This window comes from Acinonyx jubatus, chromosome A1 (genome assembly GCF_027475565.1).
Source record: "Acinonyx jubatus isolate Ajub_Pintada_27869175 chromosome A1, VMU_Ajub_asm_v1.0, whole genome shotgun sequence".
Taxonomy (NCBI): domain Eukaryota; kingdom Metazoa; phylum Chordata; class Mammalia; order Carnivora; family Felidae; genus Acinonyx; species Acinonyx jubatus.
In genome coordinates, this window is record NC_069380.1 from 103,693,719 (window position 1) to 103,720,440 (window position 26,722).

At 42.0% G+C, this 26,722-nt stretch overlaps 1 protein-coding gene across 7 annotated transcripts in view; it reads left to right on the top strand.

The window, feature by feature from the left end:
- MEGF10 (multiple EGF like domains 10) overlaps window positions 1–26,722 on the top strand; it is a 365,291-nt gene that overhangs the window by 271,581 nt on the left and 66,988 nt on the right. For all 7 annotated transcript variants that reach the window (XM_053220384.1, XM_053220383.1, XM_053220387.1 and 4 more), the window contains 2 exons: window positions 4,710–4,802; window positions 25,561–25,807. In XM_053220384.1, the coding sequence (XP_053076359.1) occupies window positions 4,710–4,802; window positions 25,561–25,807 (340 nt within the window). The remainder of the gene's footprint in view (window positions 1–4,709; window positions 4,803–25,560; window positions 25,808–26,722) is intronic.

Sequence of the window (26,722 nt, forward strand, 5' to 3'; positions counted from 1 at the left end):
GCTACCCTCAAGACACTGATGTGTCTACAGCAGTGCTTAGTGTGGGCCCAGAGCTGCTACTTACATCCGGTATCCAAAAAAGACTACTAAAATCTCAGAATATGACATCTGATGATCTTCTCCAAGGGAGATGGGGAAATTAAATCATATGGGATAGTTCGTCTTTGCTAGCATTTTCCTGATTTGAAAAATAAGAAGGGACATGAAGAGGGAATAAGAAGCCTGTTTTCCATGGATAGGAGAGCCACACTTATGATGGGTCTTTAGTACTTATTATTATTATTATTTTTTTTTTTTTTAGGTAACTATTCTTGAAATCTAAGTGATTAAACATTTGTTAAGGGGAACCTCTGTTCCTTTTCTCTTTCTAGGGCACTTTGGGATTTTCTTTTATTTATTTATTTATTTATTTATTTATTTATTTATTTATTTGTGTTTATTTATTTTTGAGAGACAGAGACACAGCATGAGCAGGGGAGGGGCAGAGAGAGAGGGAGACACAGAATCCGAAGCAGGCTCCAAGCTCTGAGCTGTCAACACAGAGCCCGACGCGGGGCTCGAACCCACAAACCATGAGATCATGACCTGAGCCGAAGTGGGACGCTTAACCGACTGAGCCACCCAGGTGCCTACTTTGGGATTTTCTACAGGACAAATCGACACCTTTATTCTACTTTATTTCTCACATGCAGTGCTTTAGTTATGGAAGCATAGCCCCCAGAGTGGGTGGCATCCGAAGCTAACTGAGGGAAGATGGGACAGGGGTAGGGATCGAGCTCAGCTGATGTCCTTGGGCAAGGGTCACTGTCAACATATACACCACAGTGAGAGTCCCTGCAACGTGGCAAATTGGGATGTTTGAAAGCACAGAGTTTTATAGTTTACTGTCTTCCCTTCTGATGTCTCCTTTTGCTCCTGCTGGTCCAGCTGTTTCTTGGTGAAGGTTATTATTAGATGTGGAGAGTCCAGAGCTGGTGGGATAAGAGCTTGGAACACAGATGGCACTTGTGTGACAGAATCTAATGCTGTGTGAGGATTCTGCACTGTGGCAGTAGAATTTGTGTTCTTTCCTTCTGGAATCCATACCAACAATACTCCGCATTACTTAGATAATTACTTGACTTGAGGCTTCACTGCTCAGGGGCAATTTCATTGGCTTTAGCTTTAATTAAAAAAAAATCATTAGGGAAGCAGAATCCCCCTTCCAGTTTCTCATTAATTTACAGATGAATTTGTTTGCTACTAACCATCTATTGACATTTTGCTCCAGACTTTGGCCAAATGTTAGTTCAAGGCATTTATAAAAATAATCTGGATTTTGACATTACTATCACAGGATTATTGTTTTTATCTGTTGTAGCTGACTGGACTGCTTGGTGTTCATTTCATAAAACACAAAGTTTATCCCATCAGGAATCAAACATGAGAGCATTCATATTCATTACTCAGCGATCTCAAAAATGTGAAATTTGAGGATATGGGCAACCCTTGTTTTCAGCGGCCGCCATATCCAATTTCTGTGTTCTCGGGTAGCTCTTCTTTCATACGAAAGGCGACTAGGATCTGATCTTTACAACTTCTTAGATGTGCGAATGGCATTTTGAATAGTTTTACTATCTTGAGTAAGGAGAAACTGGTAAATCGGGGTAGGAAGACTTAGGTTTGGAACATGCCGCAGACACAGATGTCCTGAGTGCGTAAGACGAGTGAGATAAGGCACTGTCATATTTACGTATTACGGTGGGTGCCAGCACTCTGGGTGAGGTGGGAGTGTCCTGTGGCTGTGTGCACAGGCTGCCACATAACCTGGTGTGATCCAGCATCCAGCGCATGTCCCCTGTGCAGTTAGACTGAGCCTTTTGTGGCATTGAATCGACCCTTGCATACTCCAGGTATGGTGGTTTGCTGGCTTGTACGTGCAAATCTACATTTTAGAGAACAGTGCAGAGCCATGACCTTACAAATGAATGGTACATCTGCAATACCAAACACATGCATAGAGATGGCAGGAGACGCTGAACCCTGAGGTTGGCACGTACTGACTTAACCTGGCAGCATGAAGCAACATATTAGAGAGCCAGTGTATTCATATGTTACAGGCTGATTTTGCTTTTAATTACAGCGAAATACGTGATTGTCTGAATCAAGTATTGGGGAAGTTGCTGAGCATCTCCTTGCAATGCTAGTGTTAATATCTCTACACCGGCCCAATGTCCCAAGCTCACTTGACGTGGCGTCCCTCACCACATGGCCTTCTGGTGAAGGAAGTGAGTCTTTAGTTCTTCAAGTTGATGGTCACTTTATTCCCTTATGGTGTCCTCTACCTGGTGGTTTGTTGTGATAATTCTATATGTTTCTTACAATATTCCCAGCTAATTCTCAGAATAAAGTCCTAACAACTGACTTTGATTTTGAAGGTCTACATCTTTTTTTTTTTTTTGATTTAACTTTATTTTTTATTTTTTAAAATTTACATCCAAATTAGTATATAGTGAAGCAATGATTTCAGTAGATTCCTTAGTGGCCCTTACCCATTTAGCCCATCCCCCCTCCCACAACCCCTCCAGCAACCCTCAGTTTGTTCTCCATATTTATGAGTCTCTTCTGTTTTGTCCCCCTCCCTGTTTTTATATTATTTTTGTTTCCCTTCCCTTATGCTCATCTGTTTTGTGTCTTAAAGTCCTCATATGAATGAAGTCATATGATTTTTGTCTTTCTATGACTAATTTCACTTAGCATAATACCCTCCAGTTCCATCTGCATAGTTGCAAAGGGCAAGATTTCATTCTTTTTGATTGGCGAGTAATACTCCATTGTGTGTGTGTGTGTGTGTATGTGTGTGTGTGTGTGTGTGTGTGTGTGTGTATACCACATTTTCTTTATCCATTCATCTGTCAATGGACATTTGGGCTCTTTCCATACTTTGGCTATTGTTGATAGTGCTGCTCTAAACTTGGGGGTGCATGTGTCCCTTCGAAACAGCACACCTGTATCCCACGGATAAATGCCTAGTAGTGCAATTGCTGGGTTGCAGGGTAGTTCTATTTTTAATTTTTTGAGGAACCTCCATACTGTTTTCCAGAGCGGCTGCACAAGTTTGCATTCCCACCAGCAATGCAAAAGAGATCCTCTTTCCCCGCATCCTCGCCAACATCTGTTGTTGCCTGAGTTGTTAATGTTGGCCATTCTGACAGGTGTAAGGTGGTATCTTATTGTGGTTTTGATTTATATTTCCCTGATGCTGAGTGATGTTGAGCATTTTTTCATGGAAGGTCTACATCTTCCAAAGCTACTGCTCTGAACATTGCACCCAAACAGATCTTCTCACTTTCATTTATTTCTTTCTACCCCCCCTTTTTTTTTTTGCTTTTTCTTCATCTAAAATGCCTTCCCCTAGATCTCTGCATGTCTAAATTCTTTTTGATAAAAATAATAGGAGTGGTTATCATTTTTTGGTCCAGAAACTGTATGTAAAATATATACACATATATATATACATATGTAAATATATACTATGTATATCAGTGTATATACAGTATATATACAAATGTTAACCATACACATAATGGTGCCTAAATCACATGAAAAATATTTAATGATGTGGGAAGATTTTTACCTTTATATTAATGGAAAGGAAAATTGAAAAATATTAAGATTCTTTTTTTTCTTTGAGGAGAAAAATATATAGGGAAAATTTCCTGAGTGTCTCCATACATAGAAATGTTACCGTTTGATGGAACCATAGGTAGGTTTACTTTGCTTATTGGTTTAAAATCTGTTTTACTTTTGTAATAAGACGTGAGTTAATAAAACTTATCTGTAAAGCATAGGATACCTTATTCCGTCTCATCCTTACATAAAATTTTGGAATATCTGAACCCCAAACTACACTGTGTTTTTCTCACAATTACTCATATATCCAGCCATTCTAAAGGGTGTTTAATCAAAGTGAGCGGCGCTAACATTGGAGGTAATGCTTATGTTTGGCACAGAATATAGTTGATGTTCCTTTCTACCAGGCTACAGACCTTTGCTTTGGAAACGTCAGTCTACCTGTCCACTCATGTTTGCGGTGATAACCCTTACTTCCACGGGTCAGGCCACACCTAAGACATTTACTAATGAAACAGAAATGGAGAGTTACTAATCCCTGAAGACCTCAGTGACATTTTTTGAATATTTTTGTTAATAGGAAAAGGGCATCTCGTTCTGCTGTGTCATAGTTGGGAGTAACGTGCACCCAAAGAAATTTGACTTTGCTTTCCAGGGAAGGTATTATGGGTCTACTCTGGGGTCTACTCGGTCGCTCTGGAGTCCCACTATCTCCCTTTGGGGCTTTTTTCCTGAACCCATATGTATGCTTCTCCTGAAACAAAGAGGATATATTCAGTAGTCACTGATAATTTTTTTAAAAATGTGGGTGAGGCAGTTTTTCTTGCAACTCCTTTCCTAATTTAGCATGACATAGAATGAAATCGTAGAAATGAAGGAATTTATTTGGAGATCTCAAAATCAGAAGGGGAATTGTTTGGTAGCACAGTGGACCCTGACAGGGCCAAGGAATGGATTGAAGGAAATTGTCAAGCATGCATGTTGTTTTTAAGTGATACTTGAGACTGGGATGTGAAACAGCTGTGTTGTTGGGTTGTTTGTTTTTTTTTTTCTTCTTGTGCCAACTTTCCTTATTTGATTGATTTTCTCTCTGACAGCCCACTGTGCTGATAAATGTGTCCACGGTCGCTGCATTGCTCCGAACACCTGTCAGTGTGAGCCTGGCTGGGGTGGGACCAACTGCTCTAGTGGTAAGTTTCCACCTGTTCTTGTCCATCTCGGAGTGTTTTTGCTGCATGGGCCCCCCTGTCTGCAGCTTATCCTGAACCATGGGTTTCCCTTTAGTTGCCTATGCAGAGTATGGTGTGGGTTCCCAGTCGAACTCATGAAGACAGTTTCTTGTACATCAGTGTATATATTATGTTCAGAACTGTTGTTAATTGAGGATAAAGAAAGGTCCTTAGAAAGAAGATGTCAATAGTCCGATGCTGGTACTTCTGTAAATATGAATATGTGTTCCAGAATTTAGGCTCCTTGGTTCAGGAAAGCTGTTGTGGTAACATAACTGTTATGTCCTAACTGTTCTTTTTACATGTTGACTGATCAAGGTTACTTCCATGGTGATTAAAATTTACCACTTATTGCCTTTAAATCAGAAGTAAAATTGATATTTTCAATGCTTAGTATGTTTATTTTTCTCTGATATCTGGTATGCAAATAATCAGTACTTGCTCAGAAAACATTCGGGAGAAATATTGGTCATAACTGAAAATTCACAAACATTTTGGTATTAAATCAAATAGTAATATGGTATATAATTTGTGTCCATTATGTTAGAATTATAATCCTATAATTCTATAATTAGAATTAGATTCTATAATTCTATATAATTCTATAATTAGAATTATTATAATATAGAATTCTATAATTTTATAATTAGAATTATAATTTTAACATAATGGTATTTTGGACTATGAACAGCTTGCACTTAAAACCTAGTATTCTTTATTAAGAGGATTAGGCAGTGGAATTTCATATAATACAGTTGCTCTTCTAAATTTCACAGTTAAAACTTTGGTTTTCTGGCTAGCTCGTTGCCGCGCGTGTAATTGTGGCTACTTCCTGTCTCTTCGTACTCCCTTTTGCTTTGAAAAACGTGAGGGGGAATCAAAGTGCAACTGAATTTTAATGCCCAAAGTATTACGTTTAGAGAAAGGAAAGAATAGTTTTAAAAATTAGCAGGATCGGATGACAACACAAATTCAGCCTCATTTCATACATTACTATTTTCTGAAACTAGTTTGAAGGGATTTCAAGCCATTTGGATAAAACGGTTTTAAGAATTCTTACTTGCTTATAATTGGAATCGGGGAGATTACTGTTTATCTTGTTGAAACTACTTGTTTTAGGCTTGTGATCTCTTGGCTGTCCCCAAAACAGCATTTCCAGGACTAGTCCCTTGTGCTGCCTGTGCACAGAACATTCTGTGTGAAAGAGCCTTTTTATTGTATCTTCAACAGGGAGTGTGTGTGTGTGTGTGTGTGTGTGCGTGCGCTCGTGTGTGTGTGTGTGTGTGTGTGTGTGTGTGTGTGTGTCTTTCTGCCCCTGAAAGGCTTCCAATTCCAATGGATAACTGTCTTGCAGGGTTTTGTTTTGCTTCTGCTGGAGATCAGGAGGAAAGTGGGCATTTTGTTCACATGCCGCAGAGGCAAATGTTTGGGATGTGGGATTTGGCTCACAGCCATTTTTCTGGCCGACTGACCTCAAATGCAATGTCGCTTTCATTAACTTTTCCAGCTTAAAAATCAGTTGCGCCTACACATTTTGAAGAAAAATAACTTTATTATATAAACTAGTGGCAATGAAAAGAGTGGACGTATTTGAAAAGTGAGATTTGTTACTAATTCCCTGGCAAGTACGTTGCAGTGGTTATTCAGAGTTCGTTTACCAAGACTACGCCTGCCTCAAGCTGAGAGAACAGACCAGATGAGTGTTTGTGTGAAGAAAAGGCTACATGAGTTTCAGACTTTCCAGAACTGATTTAGGCCTTCTAGAAAACAAACTGTTGCCTTATTTTGGAGGTGAGGCTTTCTAAAACGTAACTTGTTGCTTTCTTTTGGAATTTACTAATTTTTGCATGAAGCTTCTAGAATTCTGAGGGCACCTCTTCTTTCCGTCCTGGAATACGATATTGACGCAAGGTTAAGTCTATTCTTTACAACTCACGTTTTGGCTTTAAAATGAACAAAAGCATAAATAAACACAGACAGTCTTCAAAGGTGCTCTGAGGAAAACATTTCTGATACCTTTTTTAAGCACATAAGAAAATGCTGTTCTGAGCTAGAGCGCTGTGTCTTGTTACCTGGGTTTTGTCTGCAGCAGTGGCTTTAATATCACTTGTTAGAAGGTGTATAGTTTAATTACTCTAGGCCAAATAATTCCTGAAACAAAACGCACGCTCGAGTAATCTACTAAGTAGCACAGTTTATATGACCTCCTTTCCAAAGATTCTATTTCTCTGTCCCCTCCTCTCTGGTTATTATTATGAACACACTGGATGATATATATCAGATCCATAAAATGATTGCCTTGATAATCAGACTAGTTGCTTGCATCGGTCAGGGTCCAATCCGGAGACAGAAACGACAATAACTTTTTTTTAAGCAACCTTTTTTATTTTGGAACAGTTTTAGATTTACGGAAAAGTTGCAAGATGGCAGAGAGTTACCATATACCTGTATCCAGTTTTCCCCCTTGTTAATATCTTACCATTAGTTTGTCAAACTGACATATTGACACAGGGAAGTTTATGAAACATTTTTAACTATAACAGGGGACTGGAGTAATGAAGAATTGGCTAGTAGAATTAATAGCGCTCGAAAGAACACAGGAATAGCAGATTTAAGGAGCAGCCACTACTTCTAGGGCTGAGACAGGATGTCCAAAAGGAATCCCCACTAGGGCTGGGATCCAGATGTTCTTAGAGAAGGTACGCCACAGCTCACCGAGCGGCAAGAGGCTGTACTATTCTGGTAGAACTTGATGGACATCTGCCCTCTGGAATTTGCTAGAAATCTGCACTATAGGATGTTTGGGAAAGCTGTTTGTGGAGAAGTGTCTTACGAGACGTGCTCTGCTACAGAAAAGGTCCAGAGGGATGCCAGCGGAAGTTGTTGGCTGATGGGTGCTGCTAACCACTAGCTAACTCGCCTGCTAGTGTAGGAGCTGGGTGCTGAGAAGTGGCCCATGCTTCCAGGAGCCTGGAGCTGGGCTGGAGAAGCTGGTCGTGTTGCAGAAACTGGGCACCATGCAAGATGTAGGTGCTACAGAGCCGGATGCTGCAGAAGTGCCTCCCCCTGTGCTTACTTGGCAGGAGCAGGGTGCTGGAGGAGCCACCTGCCCTGTAGGAGTCAGTTGAGCTAGCAGGCTGGAACCACCAAAGAAAACTTTCCTCCTGCAGTGTCTCTCTAGCGCCCTCTACAGATTGCTTAACATTTGGTCAGTTGGCAAAGTAAAACTATTTAAAGGGCCTATATTGTCTTTTGTAGAGCACAGGTTAATGGATAAATTTAGCACCGAGAGCCAATAAACTGATAACTACTGTTACACCCAGTCCTTTGGTTGCTGAGCTCCTCTCTGCCCATGTGTACACACATGCGTATTCTTGTACGTCAAGGAAACAGCCCTCCATTTCCACCCAACAAGATGCAGCTCTCTGTCTTACAAGTAAAAACATTCTCACTCTCTTTCCGAAGTGAGGAGATACAAGACCCAACAGTTACATAGCCATTATGGATGACATGAATTTTTCCTCACATTCTGTCACGGTTCCACTGAATATTGTGTTTGCTGGACTAAAATTGACTTAGAACCGCTTGTATATAAAATAAAGTGGAAAGAGAGGGGAAAAAAGAAAATAGCATCTACAAACACACACATACATAGAACAAATGGAAGATATTAAAAACTGCTGCAGGCCTCCTTGCTGTCATTTGTCACAAGGCTATAACTGTACATACGGCTTCCTCTTTCCACCCCTCATTCTGTATTTTCCCCCTCCTCCCTCACACCTCAGCTGCTTGGGGTTCTTTACCTGGTGGAGCGACCTCAACCTTTATCCCCCTTGAAGGATCTGAATCTCCAGTTGTCCTGCCCCCCCCTTTTTTTGGTTGATTTCTCTGTTGACCTTTACTTCTGGGTGTGGAAATACTTCTTAGGAACTCACGGAATCTCTTGGCTTCCAGACGTGGTTCTCCTTTATCCTACTGTGCAACCCAATTTCTGCCTGATAATCAGGATCATTCACTCCAGATAATCAGACGGCAGTAAATCAATACCTTTCACACACAGCTATCTCTGGGTGTGTGTGTGTTTTCTTTACTAATGTACGTGGTAGAATAAGGAACAGGTACTTTCACAGGTGCAGGTTTACAAAGGCTTCCCTTGGAGATTTAATCTGACCATTTACTTTGTCCATGGACGGATGGATTCCTGTCTGTGACGTACAGACAGTCTTCCTGGATCGCAATGTATTCTCTGTATATATAAAAAAAAAACAAAAAAACAAGTGTGTCAGAAGACTGTACAAAGTTTCTTCCCCTGGAGTAAAATCATGATTTATTTGACTGAACTCAGACATATTGCTTCTTTTAAAATTTGATTAAATGATTTAAAAAAAAAAACCTCACTCATATTTTACTTTTATTGGCATTCTAATGCATACCCTAGCCTATATGACATCAATCTAACCTACCTCCATCTCTCCCTTCCCTCCTCTTCCCCCTCTCCCTTTTCCTCCCCCCAACATCCATCTCTCCATCCCTTCATCAATCTTCTATCCCTCTTCCTCTTTCAGGGCATGAAAAACAACTCCTAGAAGGCAGGCGCTGTGTGTTTTTAATCTCGTTAGCCTCCATTGTGCCTGGCATGTGGTTGGAGCAGAGTGAATGGTTGTTCTATTTAATTAGATTGAATGAGCTGTATGATTCCATGAAGGTCATCCGCGTGTTCATGGTGTGAACTTTCATTGAGTGATTGCTGTGTGCAAGGAACTGTATTGGATGCTGGGGATAAGGAAACGCATGTGGAGCTTTCGCTGGCCTCACAGAACTCACGGCTTCGAGGCAGGTACACAGAACAGAGGTGGCTGGAGAAAGCCAAAAATGGCACTGGGTACGGGAGTGAGAACTGGATATGGCATGAAGAGGAAAGAAGGGCTGGCAGAGATATCAAGAGGTGTGTAGAATCAGGGAGCTAGTGGGCAAAGGTGGGGAGAGCTTGAGGGGGTTCATATCTGATGACCTTTCTTTGGGTAAACTGGCAACAGAGACAATCTGCAGATGTGAAGGGGTGCAGGAGTTGGGTCATATTGATGATGATGATGACGGTAATAGTCCTTGCGTCCTTGGTATGTGCACAGCATCACCGCAAGGGCTTTATAGGAGTCACGTTTAATACTCGTGGCAGACGTGACATGGGTACAATTCTTGTTCCTATTTTACTGATGAAGAAGCAGACGTGCCGAACAATTAAATGACTTGTCTCAGTTTAAACACCTACTAAATGGTGGAGGCATAGTCACATCCCCTTTATGGCCAGTCTTTTTAACCACAAGGGTACAGTGCCTCGTGAAATTGGAAAGGAGGTTTGGTTAAAGTGTCAAGGGTCCGTGGCCCTGAGAGGAATGAGAGCAGGAGGCAGGGGCTGACAGCACCAGACAAACGTGAAAATAAGCATCCTGAGGGGCACCTGGGTGGTTCAGTCGGTTAAGCTTCAATTTCGGCTCAGGTCGTCATCTGGTGGTTTGTGATTTGAGCCCCGCGTCGGGCTCTGTGCTGACAGCTCAGAGACTGGAGCCTGCTTCGGATTCTGGGTCTTCCTCTCTCTTTCTGCCCCTCCCCTGCTCTCTCTGTCTTTTTTCTCTCAAAAATAAACAAAAATAGTTTTAAAAAAAAAGAAAAGAAAAGCACTCTGAGAGATATCAAAGGCACACTCTCAGAGATGATGAGTTTTAAATGACACCCCCTTGGATGGTCTCATTTTGTAATTTTTAATTTCCTCATTTATAATATTAAGAATGTTGGGCAGATTATACTTACGATCCCTTTCCAACCTGTGATTTTATGTGTGGTTTTCTCTAATACTTACATATATGCAATCCCTGAGACCTTTCTTTGTTTTGGAAACCCTTTAAAGCTTTTGCATGAGTAGCAGTGACACATTTGTTCTCTCAATCTATATAATCCTGTTTATGATTTTTCTAAACGTCTATAGAGAAATGTGTTTCTCCTCTGGCTATAGGGCACTTCCAGGATGCAAGGGAGAGCCCTAAATCAACCAGTAGCCCGCAAATAGCTTTCAAAGCTTGTTCCGCAGGCTTCTGAAAAGAGTACCAAGTAAAGGCAAACATGGAAATTAATTTCGGTTTAGAAATTCGAAACTGGGGCTTATTTAGCCACCGATAGCGTTTCTGGTTAAATGTACTTGGAAGCAGTAAAAATATGCCTGGGAGGCAAGAGTAGCTCAAACATTTTCAGGTACAACATTAGGAACACTGATAACCTTTTATATAAAGCAGGCGTGCTGTGCAGCAGGGAGTAAGTTATAAGACTTTGCCTGCGGGATATTCCGATCGGGGAATCCATTTGAAGGATAGCGCAAGCCAGAAATCGTGAGACACAAAAAGCTGGCTTATTCCCCAGCAAGGTCTGCTGCAAAGCTCTATTGACTGGACACAATAGTCGGATCGATGGTGTCTGGGAAGAGAAGACGCTCAGAACCCCGTCCTCACAGTGAGTCGTTAACATGCCCAATCGCGCTGTCAGAATTACTTTAGAAATCGGGTTGATGAAGCAGCAGGACTAAGAGATCTTTTGGGCCCACTGGCGTGGGGGCAGGGCATTGATGACAGGTGGGAAGGACGGAGCTGGGAAGGGTTCATCAGACCCGCCTGAAGGCAGTTTCGCAGATGGACTGCCCACATCTTTCGATAGAGGTCATGAGCACAAAATGCGGACTTGGCCTTTCCGAAGGACGCTGAAAACTGGGCTGTTCTTGGTTTCTCTCTGGAGGGTCAGGGAACCTCCTCCCCCTGCTCTCTCTAAACCCCGTGTTGGAGATGAATTGCAGGAGTCCTGGCTGCTGTCCTTTCAGTGCTGTTTCTGGGCCTCACGTTCCTCGTGCTGAAATAAGGATGAGACGACCTAACCGTGAGGATTAGATGACCCCGTAGCTGTTCCCTGCTCGGCATTGTACCTGGTACTTACTTGCAATTCTTTGTGTGACAGATGTGGCTTCCACTAGACTTCAGTGTGTGGGTGGAACAGTGGATGCAGACGCTCGTTGTGGACATCTTGTTTAGTCCCGGGGGCCACCCCCTTGCTTAGCAGAAGCCTCTCTCTGTCCACAGTTGCTGGGCACGAGGTCCCCCAGACAGAGCCCTGCATTATTCTCAACCTCCGGACGTGGATGTCCTTACCAGATGGATTCATGTCTGGTTTACATTCTGGCTTACTGAGAACACTGTAGACGTTTACGTTACTTGCACTAGTCCACACGCGGTGGCTCTTAAAGACCAGGCTTGGCTGTCATGTTACTAAACTCCATTCCGTATCACGTATTCATGTGTTTCCTTTTTCTTTTCTTTCCTTTTTTTTTTTTTTCTTTTGGCTTTCTTCAATATCCCTCTACATCTGCTTATCAGAAAATCTTGGTTCAACCTCAAAATATAACAAAATCTAAGCTTTTATTTAAAAAAAAAATTTAACGTTTATTTTTGAGAGAGAGAGACAGACAGAGACAGAGCGCAAGTGGGGGAGGGGCAGAGCGACAGGGAACCACAGAATCCGAAGCAGGCTCCAGGCTCTGTGCTGACAGCTCAGAGCCTGACACAGGGCTCGAACTCACAGACTGTGAAATCATGACCTGAGTGCTACCTCTCCAATCCATGTCACTGCCCTCTTTTAATCGGTGCTCACACAATAGCCTCTTTGATGCTACACCTAATTGGGCCCAACTGGGGTCAGTTCTCTGTAGTGACCCCAGAGTGACCTTGCAAAACTGTTCTATAAAACAGAACTCCCCAGTATTTCCCAAGATGGAATCATCGCCAAAGCTCTTTTTGACCTGTCCCACCCCTATGCCATCTATCCCTTGTCATCACACTTTCTCTCTGGGTATCGTACTACCCAGCCCTCTCCCTTCCTCTCATGGGACACACTGGTTTCAAAAAAAAATTTTTTTTAATGTTTATTTATTTTTGAGAGTGCGAGCAGAGGAGGGGCAGAGAGACAGGGAGACACCGAATCCGAAACAGGCTCCAGGCGCTGAGCTGTGAGCACAGAGCCCGACGTGGGGCTTGAGTCCACAGACTGCAAGATCGTGACCTGAGTTAAAGTCAGATGCTTAACCAACTGAGCCACCCAGGCGTCCCCACACTGGTTTCATTTCTCCCTTTGCCCTTGATCTTCCTTCAACCTGGAATACTCTTCTCCCTAGATCTTTATGTGGCTGGCTTCTTGAGGCCAGTCAGGTCTCAGCTTTCCCCAACCTTTATATATAAAGAGTATTCCCCATGATTCTTGATCACATCTCCTTTTTAATTTTTTTATGGCACTGAAAATATTTTGTTTTGTTTTCTTTTGTTTTGGTACTGTCTTTCCTTCTGGGACGTAGGGCCCCTAAAATTTTGTCTGTTGTTTTCACTGCTCTGTAGCTAATTTGCTCACTTAATGTCCAGCACAGTACTGGGCACACAGTAATGCTAAATATATATTTGTGAAAGGAAGGAATAAAGGCATAAATGTTCCAGGAATAGTAATGGAGATAAAAGCGAGACATGAGAGATGAATAAGACTCTGACTCTTTGTTCAAGGAGCTTTCAGTTTAACAGGGATTGGAAGTATGTGCCCAAATATATAAGCAAAATATCCAGAGAAGTTAAGAAGGAAGTAATCATAAGTCTTCTAGAGAAAGGGTATGACCCTATGAAGGGTTCTTCCCTTCAGTGGCCTTAAGATAGTTTGGGTTCCTGTGGCTCTTGGCTGTGTGTAGAGGGGGCCCATTCTTCCTTGGTGACTTAGCAGAAGATTCCTTGTCCATAAACAGTCACCTGGAGTGAAATCATAGAAGCCAGGTGACATGTACTCAATGTGGTTTCCATGAACTATTAGGCGATGGGGATGTGGGAGCTCCTTGGCCTCAGGAGAGGGAAAGCTATAGTACCAACATCAAGGTTACTACTTGTAGAGGGCTGAGGCTTCTGACACAGCGGCCTCAAGACTAAGAAAGGTGTTTGAAAGTCCGCCCTCATTCCAGCGGGTAACGCTGAACGGTTCTGCCATCTAAACTTCCACGTATTATTTCTCAAGGTGGGGATTTTGTATGACAATGTGGAACTTAGTGAAACGTGTACCACAATGGAGTAGGAGCAGTAAGAAATTAGGCAAAGATATTCAGACTACAAATTATTTGCAATCACACAGCAACCAGTTTCTGACAGCACAAATGTGTTTCCTGGCTGTTCTGCTGAGAGTGAAATAACGATATGTATTAGGCGGTCCCGGAGCCTTATTTGTCACCATGCCTGTAAAATGGGTGCGCTGACACTTGAGTTTAGTAGAACTACATACATTTCATCTTACGGAGTTATGTTGTTAATTGGATAAAATATTTAAGTGCTGTGGTGTATTACGTAGTCCGGTATCTTTCACCAATTATACATGATTTCTTATTGTTTGCAATTGTATGAGAGAATTTTTTTAAAACATGTGAAAGTTTCTTCAAGGCAAACAAGAAAAGGGGCCTGTCACTGTGTTTTTCTTTCTTTTGTCAAAATCATCTTTTAATTCATCGGCAGCTTCATTGATTTTTAAAAGTTTGAACATTTGTACCTGTATACTAGAGAAATTAATCACATTTGCCATGTTTAAACTAAAAACGCAAAGAAAGTAGGGGCACCTGGGTGGCTTAGTCACTTGAGTGTCTGACTCTTGATTTCATCTCAGATCATGATCCCAGGAATATGAGATCACGCTGAGCGTAGAGCCTGCTTAAGATTCTCTCTCTTTCTCTTTCTCTCTCTCTCTCTCTCTCTCTCTCTCTCTCAATCTGTCCCTCTTCCCCACACTGTCTCCCTGAAATATTCTTTTAAAAATATAGAAAGTAATAAGTGATAAAGACTATTCCAACAGAATAAAATAGAAGAGGTTGCAAGAGAAGCCTAGCTCTTGAATCATAAATGATAGGATCATCTTAAACCTCTGTGAAAGCCTAATGTTTTACTACTCACCACTATTCCACAAAACTAGTGAAAGTAACTTCCAAAGAAAGTTTAAATTTCAATGGAACTGCTTGCACTGGATGTTGGTATCTAAACTGTGAAGTTTTGTTCGTACATTGAAGAAAAGCAGCCCCTGAAAAAAAAAAAACCTTATGTTGTAAAATTAGTAATACATAAATCAGATTTATCCATGTTATCCATTAGTTCTCAGAATAATTAGACCACATCAAAGTGAAAGACTTCTTCAAGACAGAAAATGTCTTAAGCAAAGTTACATAGAAGCAGGGATGGGAAAAGATTTTTGCAATGTATAAAGCAAATGATTAGTATATGGAATTCATGAAGAATTCCCACAAGTCAATAAGAAAGACCCCTCAACTTTAGAATAGGCAGCACAGTAAGATAATTTAGAGACCAGGAAACCTGATCGGCTAATAAGTTTATGAGAATATGCTTCTCTTTGTCATAATCAGTGAAGTGCGTAGTAAATGAACAAGATGTCATTTTTTTGCCATCAGATTGGCAAAAGTTAAGAAGTCTGTCAGCACCGCATGTTGGCAAGGATGTGAAAGGAAGAGTCCATATACCGCCCCCGTGAGGGTAAATTGGCAGAGTAGCTTTAGAGAGCAATTTTCCTGTCTCTAGAGTAAAATTCTAACTTGTGTACACCATAGGATCCAGGAATTCTACTCCTACTCCTTTGTCATTTGTCCACAGACCTTGCAGAAACCTTTGCTTTGCTTAAACTGGGGGATCTATTCTTTCCATCTTTGTAACAGTGAAAATTTGGCAACAACAGATAATGGCCATGAATAAGGGAAAATAGAAGTTTGTTAGAGGCTATTAATATGGAGGAATGCTGTGTAGCCATTCATTCCTATAAATTGATATACAGTATTCTGTGCTAGCAGATGTGTGATATTAATTGATCTCAATACCATCAGACAGGGTAGAAAAAGCAAGATGCACAGTGATGTATACATTTCATGTAAAACTAATAACTACATGAAATGATACAGTGTATTATTTCTGGACACACACAGACTAGCAGGATGCAGGTTAAAATCATGCGGTTACCTCTGAGGAAGGGGCAGGGAGAGACCTGGGAACCAGGCACAGAGAAGACAAAGGGGACTTCATCTCTAATATTTTATTTCTCGCATCAAATGATGAAGCAAAGGGGGACGTAGCATTCCCAACTGTTAATTCTAGGTTGCGTGTGCACGGGCCTTTGTTACAGTATTACTTGTAGTCTCCCATAGCTAAAAAAAAAAAAAAATGTGTTTGTTTTTTTTTTCCAAGAAAACTGTATTATATTTTCCAGACCATCCAGGGAACAGTGAGGGCTTGGGGTCTAGTTTCCTCACCGTGGGATTTTAAGCAAACATTTAAGGCTTCCGCCCTTTGACTCTCACGTCCGGAATGAAGAGCTTTAGTACTTACACAGTGGTGGTGACGAGTGCTTACTCTTCGGTGCTCCCCTGAAGCCTCACCTCGCCTGGAAACCTTCTCCCCATCCCTCCTTTCCTCTGCCCGAAGGTTCAGTACACACATAACATAGATCCTCTGTGTCCCTCGAGCATCCTGTGAACTGTAACACCTAGCACGCCTGCTTTGCGATAAGTCTCACTGGGGACCAGTCTCTTCCAGCAGATCAAGAAATCCTGCTGTGGAACATGTCAGGCAGGATCAGGTAGTGTGTGTTCCTCAACAAACAGAACGTCGTGGCCTTAGAAGATACTTAATACATGTTTCATGAAAAAAAAAAATACATGAGCAAAAGAACAAAAATACGGAAGGACTTTGTAAAGCAAGACACCCTGTAATGGTTCCTGAGGTTTTTATTATTCTTTTGACTTCAGTGGATCAATGTAATCCCCCCAAATCCTTCACTTAAGCCGAGCCTACCATTTATAGCCTTGAGATTTTCCTGCACCGTGAACAGGGTCATCAATATGCTTTCATTGAGAGACATCAACGTTTATATTTAGACACATTAAAGAATAAACATTTCACGCCCTTTTTTTCTGCTTCATAATTTGAGATAAGCATTCGCTGCAGTTCTAACATGATATTTCATGCTTTGAAAATTCATTTAACAAACATTTTTTTTTAAAAAAGAAGAATAAAGGTTTTCTCTCAACCACTGAATAATATTAATATCAACAGCACTGGGTGGTTGTCCACAGTGATCGTTGGCTCTCTGTCAGCTCTCCAGTGGCTTTTTTGACATGTGAAGGACGTGAGGTTTTAGTGCTTTCAGAGGATCTGGAAAATACATTTTTATTGTTCTTCTTCATGGATGGAGAAGCTTTACAAAGTTGTTTTATTTTTAAAGCACTTGATGTTTTGAATGAGGGTCTTTTCTTCTGCATTAACAAAGGGAATGACATACCGTAGCCTTGTTAGCCTGAAGCGAAGGGAATGAAATCACATGGAGATAAAAGAATTTGAGGGAACCAGAGCTTAGGAAGAAAGGGTGTATATTTCAAGAAGAACCATGTTTTGCTATCCTTTGAGACAGTGGAAGTTTATTTTGGTCGCTCCTGAAACTCCGTAGAGTGATTTTCCTGAAAGTGACTTACTTGTGCTTTGTCTATATGTATTAGAATGTGAAGGGCTGAACGTCTTCCCTGTTAATTTCTCTCCTAGTCACAGATTGCCCTGTGTTTAAAGTCAATGGTGAACATTACAGCAAAATACCATACAAAAATACATTTTCAAGTCAGTATGGCTGACTAATGTATCCTAAAAGATACTTGACATTTAAATGTTAAGGGCACTTAGTCTTAGTTTCTTCAATCAGCAACCCCGGTGAGGGTAGTTATATATTATAAGCTGACATCACTTTCCCGATGATAAAGCCTAGTTCCCAGATTCCATATATTATCCTGCTGGAAGTGTCTGGGACAGATGTATCCACAAGCTTCTCAAACCCCATGCGGTTCTACGATTTGACTTCTTCTATACTAGAGGTCAAATCCAAGACAAATAAAAACAAAATAAAACAACAAAATGCAGACCACTCATCATTTCATCTGGGATTGGTTTAGACCTAACACAAGTGCACAGAATTGGCCACTTCCGTTGTTCTCTGTAATTTAGAGCCAGTCGCTTTAGAAAAGCATCTTGAAGTTCAGTGTGGGTTTCAAGGCTGCTTCTCTTGTCTTAGTGGGCATAGAGAGGCTGAGGCAAGATCAAGTCAGTGGTTTTGGTGCCTAGTAATACGGCAAGATTCTGTAGGTTTTATTTATGGCCACCTATTTCTTTATGTGAAGGGGAGGATTACTCAGGAGTTCATGCGTTGTTTCCTGGTTCCTCCTTTTACTTTTCTGGCCTCCAGGTACCCGCCTACCCCTCTGGGCACATTGGTCACCGCAAGCGGGAAGTTTCTAAATCCAGTTTCTATCTGGCAAGTAAAAATAGGATGTCACCTAGCACTGGGTTTCACTGCAGGCCTGAGGTTTTTCCATTTGGCTTTATGAAAATGGTCAAAAGGGATGACACCCCACCTCATCTTTTACTTTGCGGAGTTTGTGGGCAATTTGTTTTTGAAATTCACATTGGGAGAACCAAGTTGTACCTTTTGTCATGAATGATTCATGCAAGGCAGACAGCACTAACCAACGACAGGCCTGTTATTCTAGCTTTATGTACAGCTGGAGGATGTTTCTCTAGGGTGGTTTTTTTGTTTGTTTGTTTTGTTTTTCCTGGGGTGGGATATTCTAATGTGCTAACCATGGAATAAAATTTCTGCTATACTAGATCCGTGCTGTGTCACACATACCAAAGGTACGTTTTGTGTAATTAGTATGTCCCACCATTCCCATGTGACAGAGAGAAAATTAAGTAGAACAAAGTTTGGGAACTTGCTCAAGGTTCCATGGTTATGAAGTGACAGTAGCTAGGGTCCAGGTCTGTCTGATGCTGAATGATTATACCCTTCCTTGAGCCAGCTCGTGATTGATGAAGGTCTGTAACAAGGTGAACTTGATGGTAAACATTACTCCTTAATCTAAGGGAAAAATGATTTCATCCTTTCCTTTTTTCTGTTGTCGTTGTTGAGGAATGTTGTGGCTGAGGCAATGTATTAATGTGCCCTTGTTCTTTGCTCCAAAGCATCTCTCAACTTGGCATTTCTGTGTATCTCTCATTGTGCTCCTTTCTTTCATTCTTTCTCTACACAAAGACGCGAGATTTACTAAATTATCTGCTGTTTGTTCGAAGAATGTTCTTAATGCCACGAACCCTTTAAAAATCATTTTTTGCTTGCTTTTCTCATACTGCCAAAAGGATGTACAATGATTGCAGAGAATTTAGAAAAGGTGGTTAATCTAAATGAACAAAGGGAATATGAAGCATATTCTTAAGACCCAGAGATCCCCAGTGGTGCCATTTGATCATAGAGCCTCTCAATATCTGTCTATCTATCTATCTATCTATCTATCTATCTATCTATCTAAGTCTGTCTGTCTGTCTTTCTGCCTTTGTCATGCTCTTTCTTCTCCCTGACTCCCCCGATATTAGGTTCAGCCATATATAGTTGCTGATATTTGGCCTTTTGTGACCTAAATTAACAAGACTTTCATCTAGTTCATTTGAATATATTGCTAAAATTGGATCATGTGGTACCATTTTAATCTGCTTTTTTACAATGAAGACATTGCTAATGTTTTTCAAGTTCATTAAATATTCTTCTATAATATCACTTTTAGATGATATGTAATGTTCCATTGTGTGATTATACCCATCTCTTTTCACCAATCCTCCATTACTAGAAAATTAGATTGTTTTCAATTTTTTGTTGCTATAAACAGTGCTAGGATAAACATGACAGCTTTGGAGGGAGTAAGTATCATGGTTTAGAATGCAGACTAAAGGGGGCGCCTGGGTGGCTCAGTTGGTTAAGCATCCAACTTTGGCTCAGGTCATGATCTCGGGGTTCGTGAGTTCGAGCCCTGCAGCCGGGCTCTGTGTTGACAGCTTGGAGCCTGGACCCTGCTTCTGATTTTGTGTCTCCCTCTCTCTCTGCCCCTCCCTTGTTCATACTCTGTCTGTCTGTCTGTCTCTCTCTCTGTCTCTCTCTCAAAAATAATAAACATTAAAAAAAAAAGGAATGCCAACAAAAGGCAGAAGGTCTTTACTTCCCTGCTTCCTGCCTGTGTACCTATAACAAGTCACCTGGATCTCAGTTTCTTCTTCCACAAAATGGGCACAACTTCCAAATAGGACCTACTTCATAGGGCCATTGTGAGAGTTCATCTGTCTCTAGTGCCGAGGAGAGTGTCTATGGGCACACTGTAAATATTACTAATGGATTAACTACTGTGAATCGTTCCTGTCATTATACACATATGTTTACTTCTTTTGGAAAAATATCTCAAAGGAGGAATTTATGACTGAAGAGCTCTCAGTACCCGATTCAAGATTAATTTCTAAAATTGGCGTGGTAATCCGCTCTCCCACAGAAGTGTGTAAAAGCGCTGTTTTCATGTAAAGGGGGAGGTTATCTCCATCACTGTACGTATCAGATTCATCATTGTTGTGACCCCACCTCGTGACTGAGGGTGCGCGGTTTTTCATGGCTTAATATCCCTGAAGTCAGAATGCTTCCAACCATCAGAGTCACCCGGATAACTGCTGTGACATGCCAGTGTGGGACCTTCTGTTGACAACTACTGAGATCAAGAAAAGCTGTCGGTGTGTCTTAACACCTGTGAAATTAATTAAGTCTTATTTGATAGGGAACAAGGCAAACATATGTAAAAATTGTGATCTGAGTGCAAGATGAGCGTCATGGCAGATATATATATGGATGTCTTCTTCAGAGAGCATCTCAGATTGGGTCTGAAAAAATGTACCTGAAGGACAGAGATTTCCAGGCTGAGCTTGGAAACCTGGGAAGGACTGATGGAGGGAGAGGACGTATCCAACACCTCTCCACATCTACGTGTTTCTATACCTACTTCTTTTGTCGGGCACAGGAAGATGATCGCGGCCATGATGCCATAGAAGGGGGCATTCATGGACGTTGGCGATTTAAAAGCCTTGTGACTTTTGCATGCCTTATTCTCTTCACATGTAATATCTCCTACAGCTTCCCTCCCTTTTCAGTCCCCCGTCTTTCTCTGTACAAACCCTCCATGCTTTACCTAAACAGGACACACTCTGCCTTTAGGTCTCAACTTAGACATTATTTTCCCAGCTCAACCACACCGTTTTGGGGTCATTCCTCTGTTTTCTGTTGTACCTTGTACCTCCCCCTACTGCTTATCGCGGGGTATTTTAGTGTCTAATAACTTAATGCATCTGCTGATAACCTGTAAGCTTCCAGAAGCATGCGCTCTACTATTCTCCTTTGAATTCTAAGCCTAGCCCTATGGCTGGCACATGGCAGGTACTTGAGAGGTGTAAATTGAGTGAATTTCAGTACCCAGCCCATGGATGTAACCTGTGGTTCCTGGTAGCCCTGGAAGTTATCGCCATAAGGGCTCTGGGGCGAGCCCATTGTCTTGCGAGGATCCCGTGCTCCGCTAGCTGTCATTAAGGGTTGTAGCATGGACGGTATACTTCTGATATTACACAGTAGTTTAAACTTCCTTTTATTTCCACCTTATCGTGAGAGCTTATTAGAGCATGCTGTCCATGCTGCCTGAGACCCTCATTAAGCTTTCCCCGAAACAGCTGCACGAATCTGGGGACATAGCATCTAGAGCCCATTTCTAGCGGCCAGCACAGCAAGAGATGAAACTAGGAGCACCTGGGTGGCTCAGTCGGTTAAGCCTCTGACTTCGGCTCGGGTCATGATCTCCCCGCTGGTGAGTTTGAGCCCCGTGTCGGGCTCTGTGGTGACAGCTCAGAGCCTGGAACCTGCTTCAGATTCTGTGTCTCCCCCTCTCTCTGCCCCTCCCCTGCTTGTGCTGTTTCTGTCTCTGTCTCTCTCTCAAAAATAAATAAACATTAAAAAGAGAAAGAGAGAGAGAGATGAAACCAGAAGCTGAAAAGGAGTCCTCACTCCTTTCGAAGCATCAGTGTTCTTCTCAGTATAATTTGAAACAGAAGTTGGTTCATCTACCTTTTCCTATTAGAATATTCTAGCTATTGCCGTCTTAATGTAACCAATTTTTTTTTAAGGTTTTCAGTGGCAATAACCAACCTAGTCACTTTTTCTTTAGGCATGAAATGCTTGCCCTGTGAGATTAGAGTGAGGTGTTAAGTAAAAGACTTGAAGTGATTTGAGTTCAGAGTCTCCAAACTGCCTTTCCAAACACAGTACTTGAATTCAGGATAACCGGTCAAGCTTGACGCTCATAAGGGGCAAGTTCTGCCTCTTGTCTAGACAGTCAACATACCCTTGTATTTGTAGCAATCGGGTAAGAAAGCTGGCTTTTGTGTGATAAGCTGCAAAAATGGAAGTGTTGCAGTAGTTGAATATGACAAATGAAGAGAGGAAAGGAAGTCACAGTGATGCGTAAATTCAAGCCAGGCTTCTGTGTCCCACTTGTTCTGTTTCCTGCTTATTTGTCTGTATGCTTCTGTATGTGGGTGCCCCCCCACCCCCAGCATCGCTTATGTTGGCGCCCAGTATTCACATGGTGAGGTCCATGTATCAATGGCCTGTTAGGGAAACACAGCCCCAAAGGGAGAAGCTGTCACTTCAAAGCATACCACAGTGCTTAGATATAGACAGGAAATTAACCATGTCGGCATGATAATATTTCCTTTAAAGCCTGAAACCCTTTCTTTGATGCTGATAGTTATCAATTTCTGCTATGAACTTGTTTCTATCATGAGGAGGTGTCTTAAGGGTTTTTGTTTTGTGTGTGTGTGTGTGTGTGTGTGTGTGTGTGTGTGTGTGTGTGTGTGTGTTTTTGGGGTTTTTTTGCATTTATCTAACCCCAAGGAAATAGGACTGGTCTCTCCCTGACTGCTCTTCTGGGAGAGAAATTGTTGGATGGGATGTGGAAGTGAATCACAAGAGAGAAGAGAGACGTGTTCTGTCCCCTCAGTACCTTGACTTCCTTCTTCCCACTCCTCTCCTGATGTTGTAAAACATATTCCATAAAATGTATGCGTGCCAGCACACCCTTATCCCACTGCCACCGTGGGAAGAAAGAACTCTAACCCATCATGGTTTTTTCTTTTTAAGTGCTTCTGACACAGTCAGGTTGTCCTTATCAAGGTAGTATTATTAACTAAAATTGTGTTTTGTGTTGCTCACTTAATACCCCAGGATACATTAAGAAAAAATGAATATTTAACTTAGCATATGAGGCTCCCACAAGTTGAGAGGGATATGGAAACTTTGGAGATGGTTGAGCAGAGAAAGTGAGTGAAACTGAATAGCTTTTAAAAAATAAGTAAAAGTATTGAGGGTTGTATTTAATCTTGCAAGAAGTGGGATCAAGGATACCTTCACATTTCGGGAATAAGATCATTTATAATAGAGAACGGTGATGAACCAAATCACCAAATCGACTGGTTCAGATTATAGGATAAGGGATTTGGCTTATGTGGAATGAAGCTGTTCCTTACTCTTAGGACTGATGAACCAGGGAACAAGTTACAAAGGACTGTGTAACTTACCTTAAAAACAGGGTATGTTCTTTTCTACTTGGATACCCGAGGGGGTTTAAAGAAACATACTGTGTATTTTTTTTTTAAGTGTAGCTCCTAGATTGAAAGAGTTATAATTGAACAAAAAATTCTTTGTCCATATCCATAGGCAATAAAGGAAACAACTGTATGAATAACAATGAGGCTTAAATCTCAGAACTACTACCTAATCTTTCTTTGTGAAAGGTGATTGTGAATTCTTAGGTAATTGCTTTCTTGATCTGCTTTAGATTCAATAATCTTCTTATTGTTTTTAATTGCGTTAAAGTATGTTTATTAAGGTGGTAATGAGAACGAAGCCATGCTGATTAAAAACAAAATTATTCATTTAAACCTTTTGATGTTATAAAATGAAAGGTTGATTCTAATATTGGAAGGTGAATCCTGTACATCTCCTCTAAGTTATTTGCTGTGTGCCTAGTTTGTTTTGTTTTCCAATGGTTGATTCTAGATCTGTTAAAGTTAGAGAATTTTTACGAAGTGAAACTGTGTCTTAAGTCATAAAAGCAGTTTATCCTAAGAGCTCCAGGCAGGGTGCTTCTTCCCTAGTGATTTTTATAGCATCTAATTAGTAAATAAATGCACAGCTGGGTAGGCAATGCATATTGAGTTAGTTTTGCTTATCATCCCCCTTTACAATTTGTAGAACGTTCGGGATTGAAAATTTTTCCTTTCCTGCTCCCCTATTCCTGCTCATCGACTTGAATCGCAGTCATTCTTCCTTTCCTTTGGAATTATGCTTTTAAATCTATTTCTCAAATGTTCTTTTCTGTTACTGTCTTACCTGGTTTTGTGTGCCTGTTGTCTTTTCCTTTGCTGTCCATTTTCAGTTTCATGTTTGTCTTACTGTTTAAATAAACTTACTGAGTTTATTTATTTTTTAAACGCTTATTATTAAGAGACAGAGAGACAGAGCATGAGCATGGGAGGGGCACAGGGAGGAGGAGACACAGAATCTGAAGTAGGCTCCAGGCCCTGAGCTGTCGGCACAGAGCCTGATGAGGGGCTCGAACTCAGGATTGGTGAGATCATGACCTGAGGCGAAGTCGGATGCCCAACCGACTGAGCCACCCACGCGCCCCAGTTTAATTTTTTTAACAGTTATTTATTTTTGAGAGAGAGAGAGAGAGAGAGAGAGAGAGACAGAGCATGAGCAGGGGAGGGCCAGATAGAGGGAGACAGAATCCACAGAAGGCTCCAGGCTCTGAACTGTCAGCATAGAGCCCGATGTGGGACTCAAACCCACGAACCAGGAGATCATGACCTGAGCTGAAGTCAGATGCTCAACTGACTGAGCCACCCAGGCGCCCCAGTAAGCCAGTGAATTTAAGTATTTGTATCAATAATTTTCTCTCTTTTCTGATCACCTCCCAATCCACACATTCTTTGACACCTTGAAAGCAGATCAGGTTTCTTTTGGATTACTCCAGCCTAGACCTATAGCAGGGTGGGTCCACTCCACAGTAGCTCTGCATGCAGGACCCCTCTTGGTCTCCAGGATCACTGCCTGAGTCAGGCCCCTGAACCTCACTTACTTCCTGATCTACTGCCATTCTTCTTGCCCCATCTCCCTGCCTCTTGTGAGCTCCTTCCTGCCCCTTCCTCAGAATGTAGCTAGATGACCTTTCTAGGACACAAATCTGCATTGTCTGTCATTGTTCAAAATCCTTTACGGCCAATACCATATTCTCAAGATGCAATCCAGTTCCTTAGTGTGCATTTAAGCCCTTGTATGAGCTGAACCTTCCGATCTGGGTAGCCGGCCTCCTTTCCCCCCACCCCCCCACCCCCATTACTTACATCTCCCCTAGCCCTTGACTCTAGCCACATCAAACTCAACACTCTGGGTGCAAGAAACAGGCCAAGCAAAGTCATGAAGCTGGAAAACGTAGCTCTGCTTGAGCAACGGAGTGATTGGAAGTGGCCCACTTAGTGCTGGTCACATTTATGAAGCATTGCCTGGCTGGTGTCAGAGCCGCGATGTCCAGCTGAGGAGTAGCAGCGAAGGGGTCATGAAGCCGTCTCATCAAGGGGAGAGGAAAGCGGGTTCTGAAGAGCTTGCTCTTACCCGCATCCATACTCTGACACCCTCCATTGTTTTTCCCCCTCTTCAGCCTGTGATGGTGATCACTGGGGGCCCCACTGCAGCAGCCGGTGCCAGTGCAAAAACGGGGCTCTGTGCAACCCCATCACGGGGGCTTGCCACTGTGCTGCAGGTTTCCGGGGCTGGCGCTGCGAGGACCGCTGCGAGCAGGGCACCTACGGTAATGACTGTCGCCAGCGATGCCAGTGTCAGAATGGAGCCACCTGTGACCACGTCACGGGGGAATGCCGCTGCCCGCCGGGATACACTGGAGCCTTGTAAGTGACACAGGGCCGCGCAATGTGGCGGAGGGCTCTCACCTTCTCCGTTCATGCTGCTGCCACCATCGTCTTCCCGTGCTTCTGCTTCTCTTGCTGCCTGAAGTCACGGAGAGGTCGGGGCTCCAGACACAGATGGGGAGATCAGCAGTGACAGCCACTAGATGTTCCTGCTGTTTAACTCTTGAACATCAGACCCCAGCCAAAGTCGGAGGGCCGGCTTCCATGCTGTCCTTCTGGCAGGGCAGAGACAGAGAGGACTGGGATGTTGCATTGAGTGGAAATATTTGGGGGTTGCTGGGGCAGATTTGAGGATCTGCTTCGATTCCCCGACAAGTGCATTTATTTTACACTGCTCATAGGTAATGATCCATGCTGTTCTGCTTTGTGTGGTAACTAATTAGCTGGAGAAAGCTGGGGTGGGTTTAGTGCCCTAGAAAAGAGAAAAAGGGGAAGATGTTGGAAATAGTCCATGATAAAAGCTTAACTGGGTTATTTAATGCCTGTGGATACATATGTTGCCTTGTGAACATGAAAGAAATGTATCACATGTGTGTAGGCTATGTGGGTGCAGATAGTTTCATTCTTTCTGGATCAAATTGGAGCATCTTCTTAACCTCCACTACTTTCTTTATTTGGTATGAAGGACATTCTTCAGTGGCTTGTATAAGCAAACAGAATAAGAGGCAAAATTTGCCAAAAAAAAAAAAAGTAGGATATAGAAAAATATCATTCTCTTACTGGGAAAATTGCACTTGTAAATCACAGAGCTAAAACTTGAAAAAATGCGGCTGATTAGGTAAATACTTCCTGCCAACAGTATTAACAGCTATAAAGTAGAGCTAAAGGAAAAACTGTATTAGCCTAGAAAGCCCTGGTTTTTGGGAGAATGATCATCTCAAACGACTTAATTGT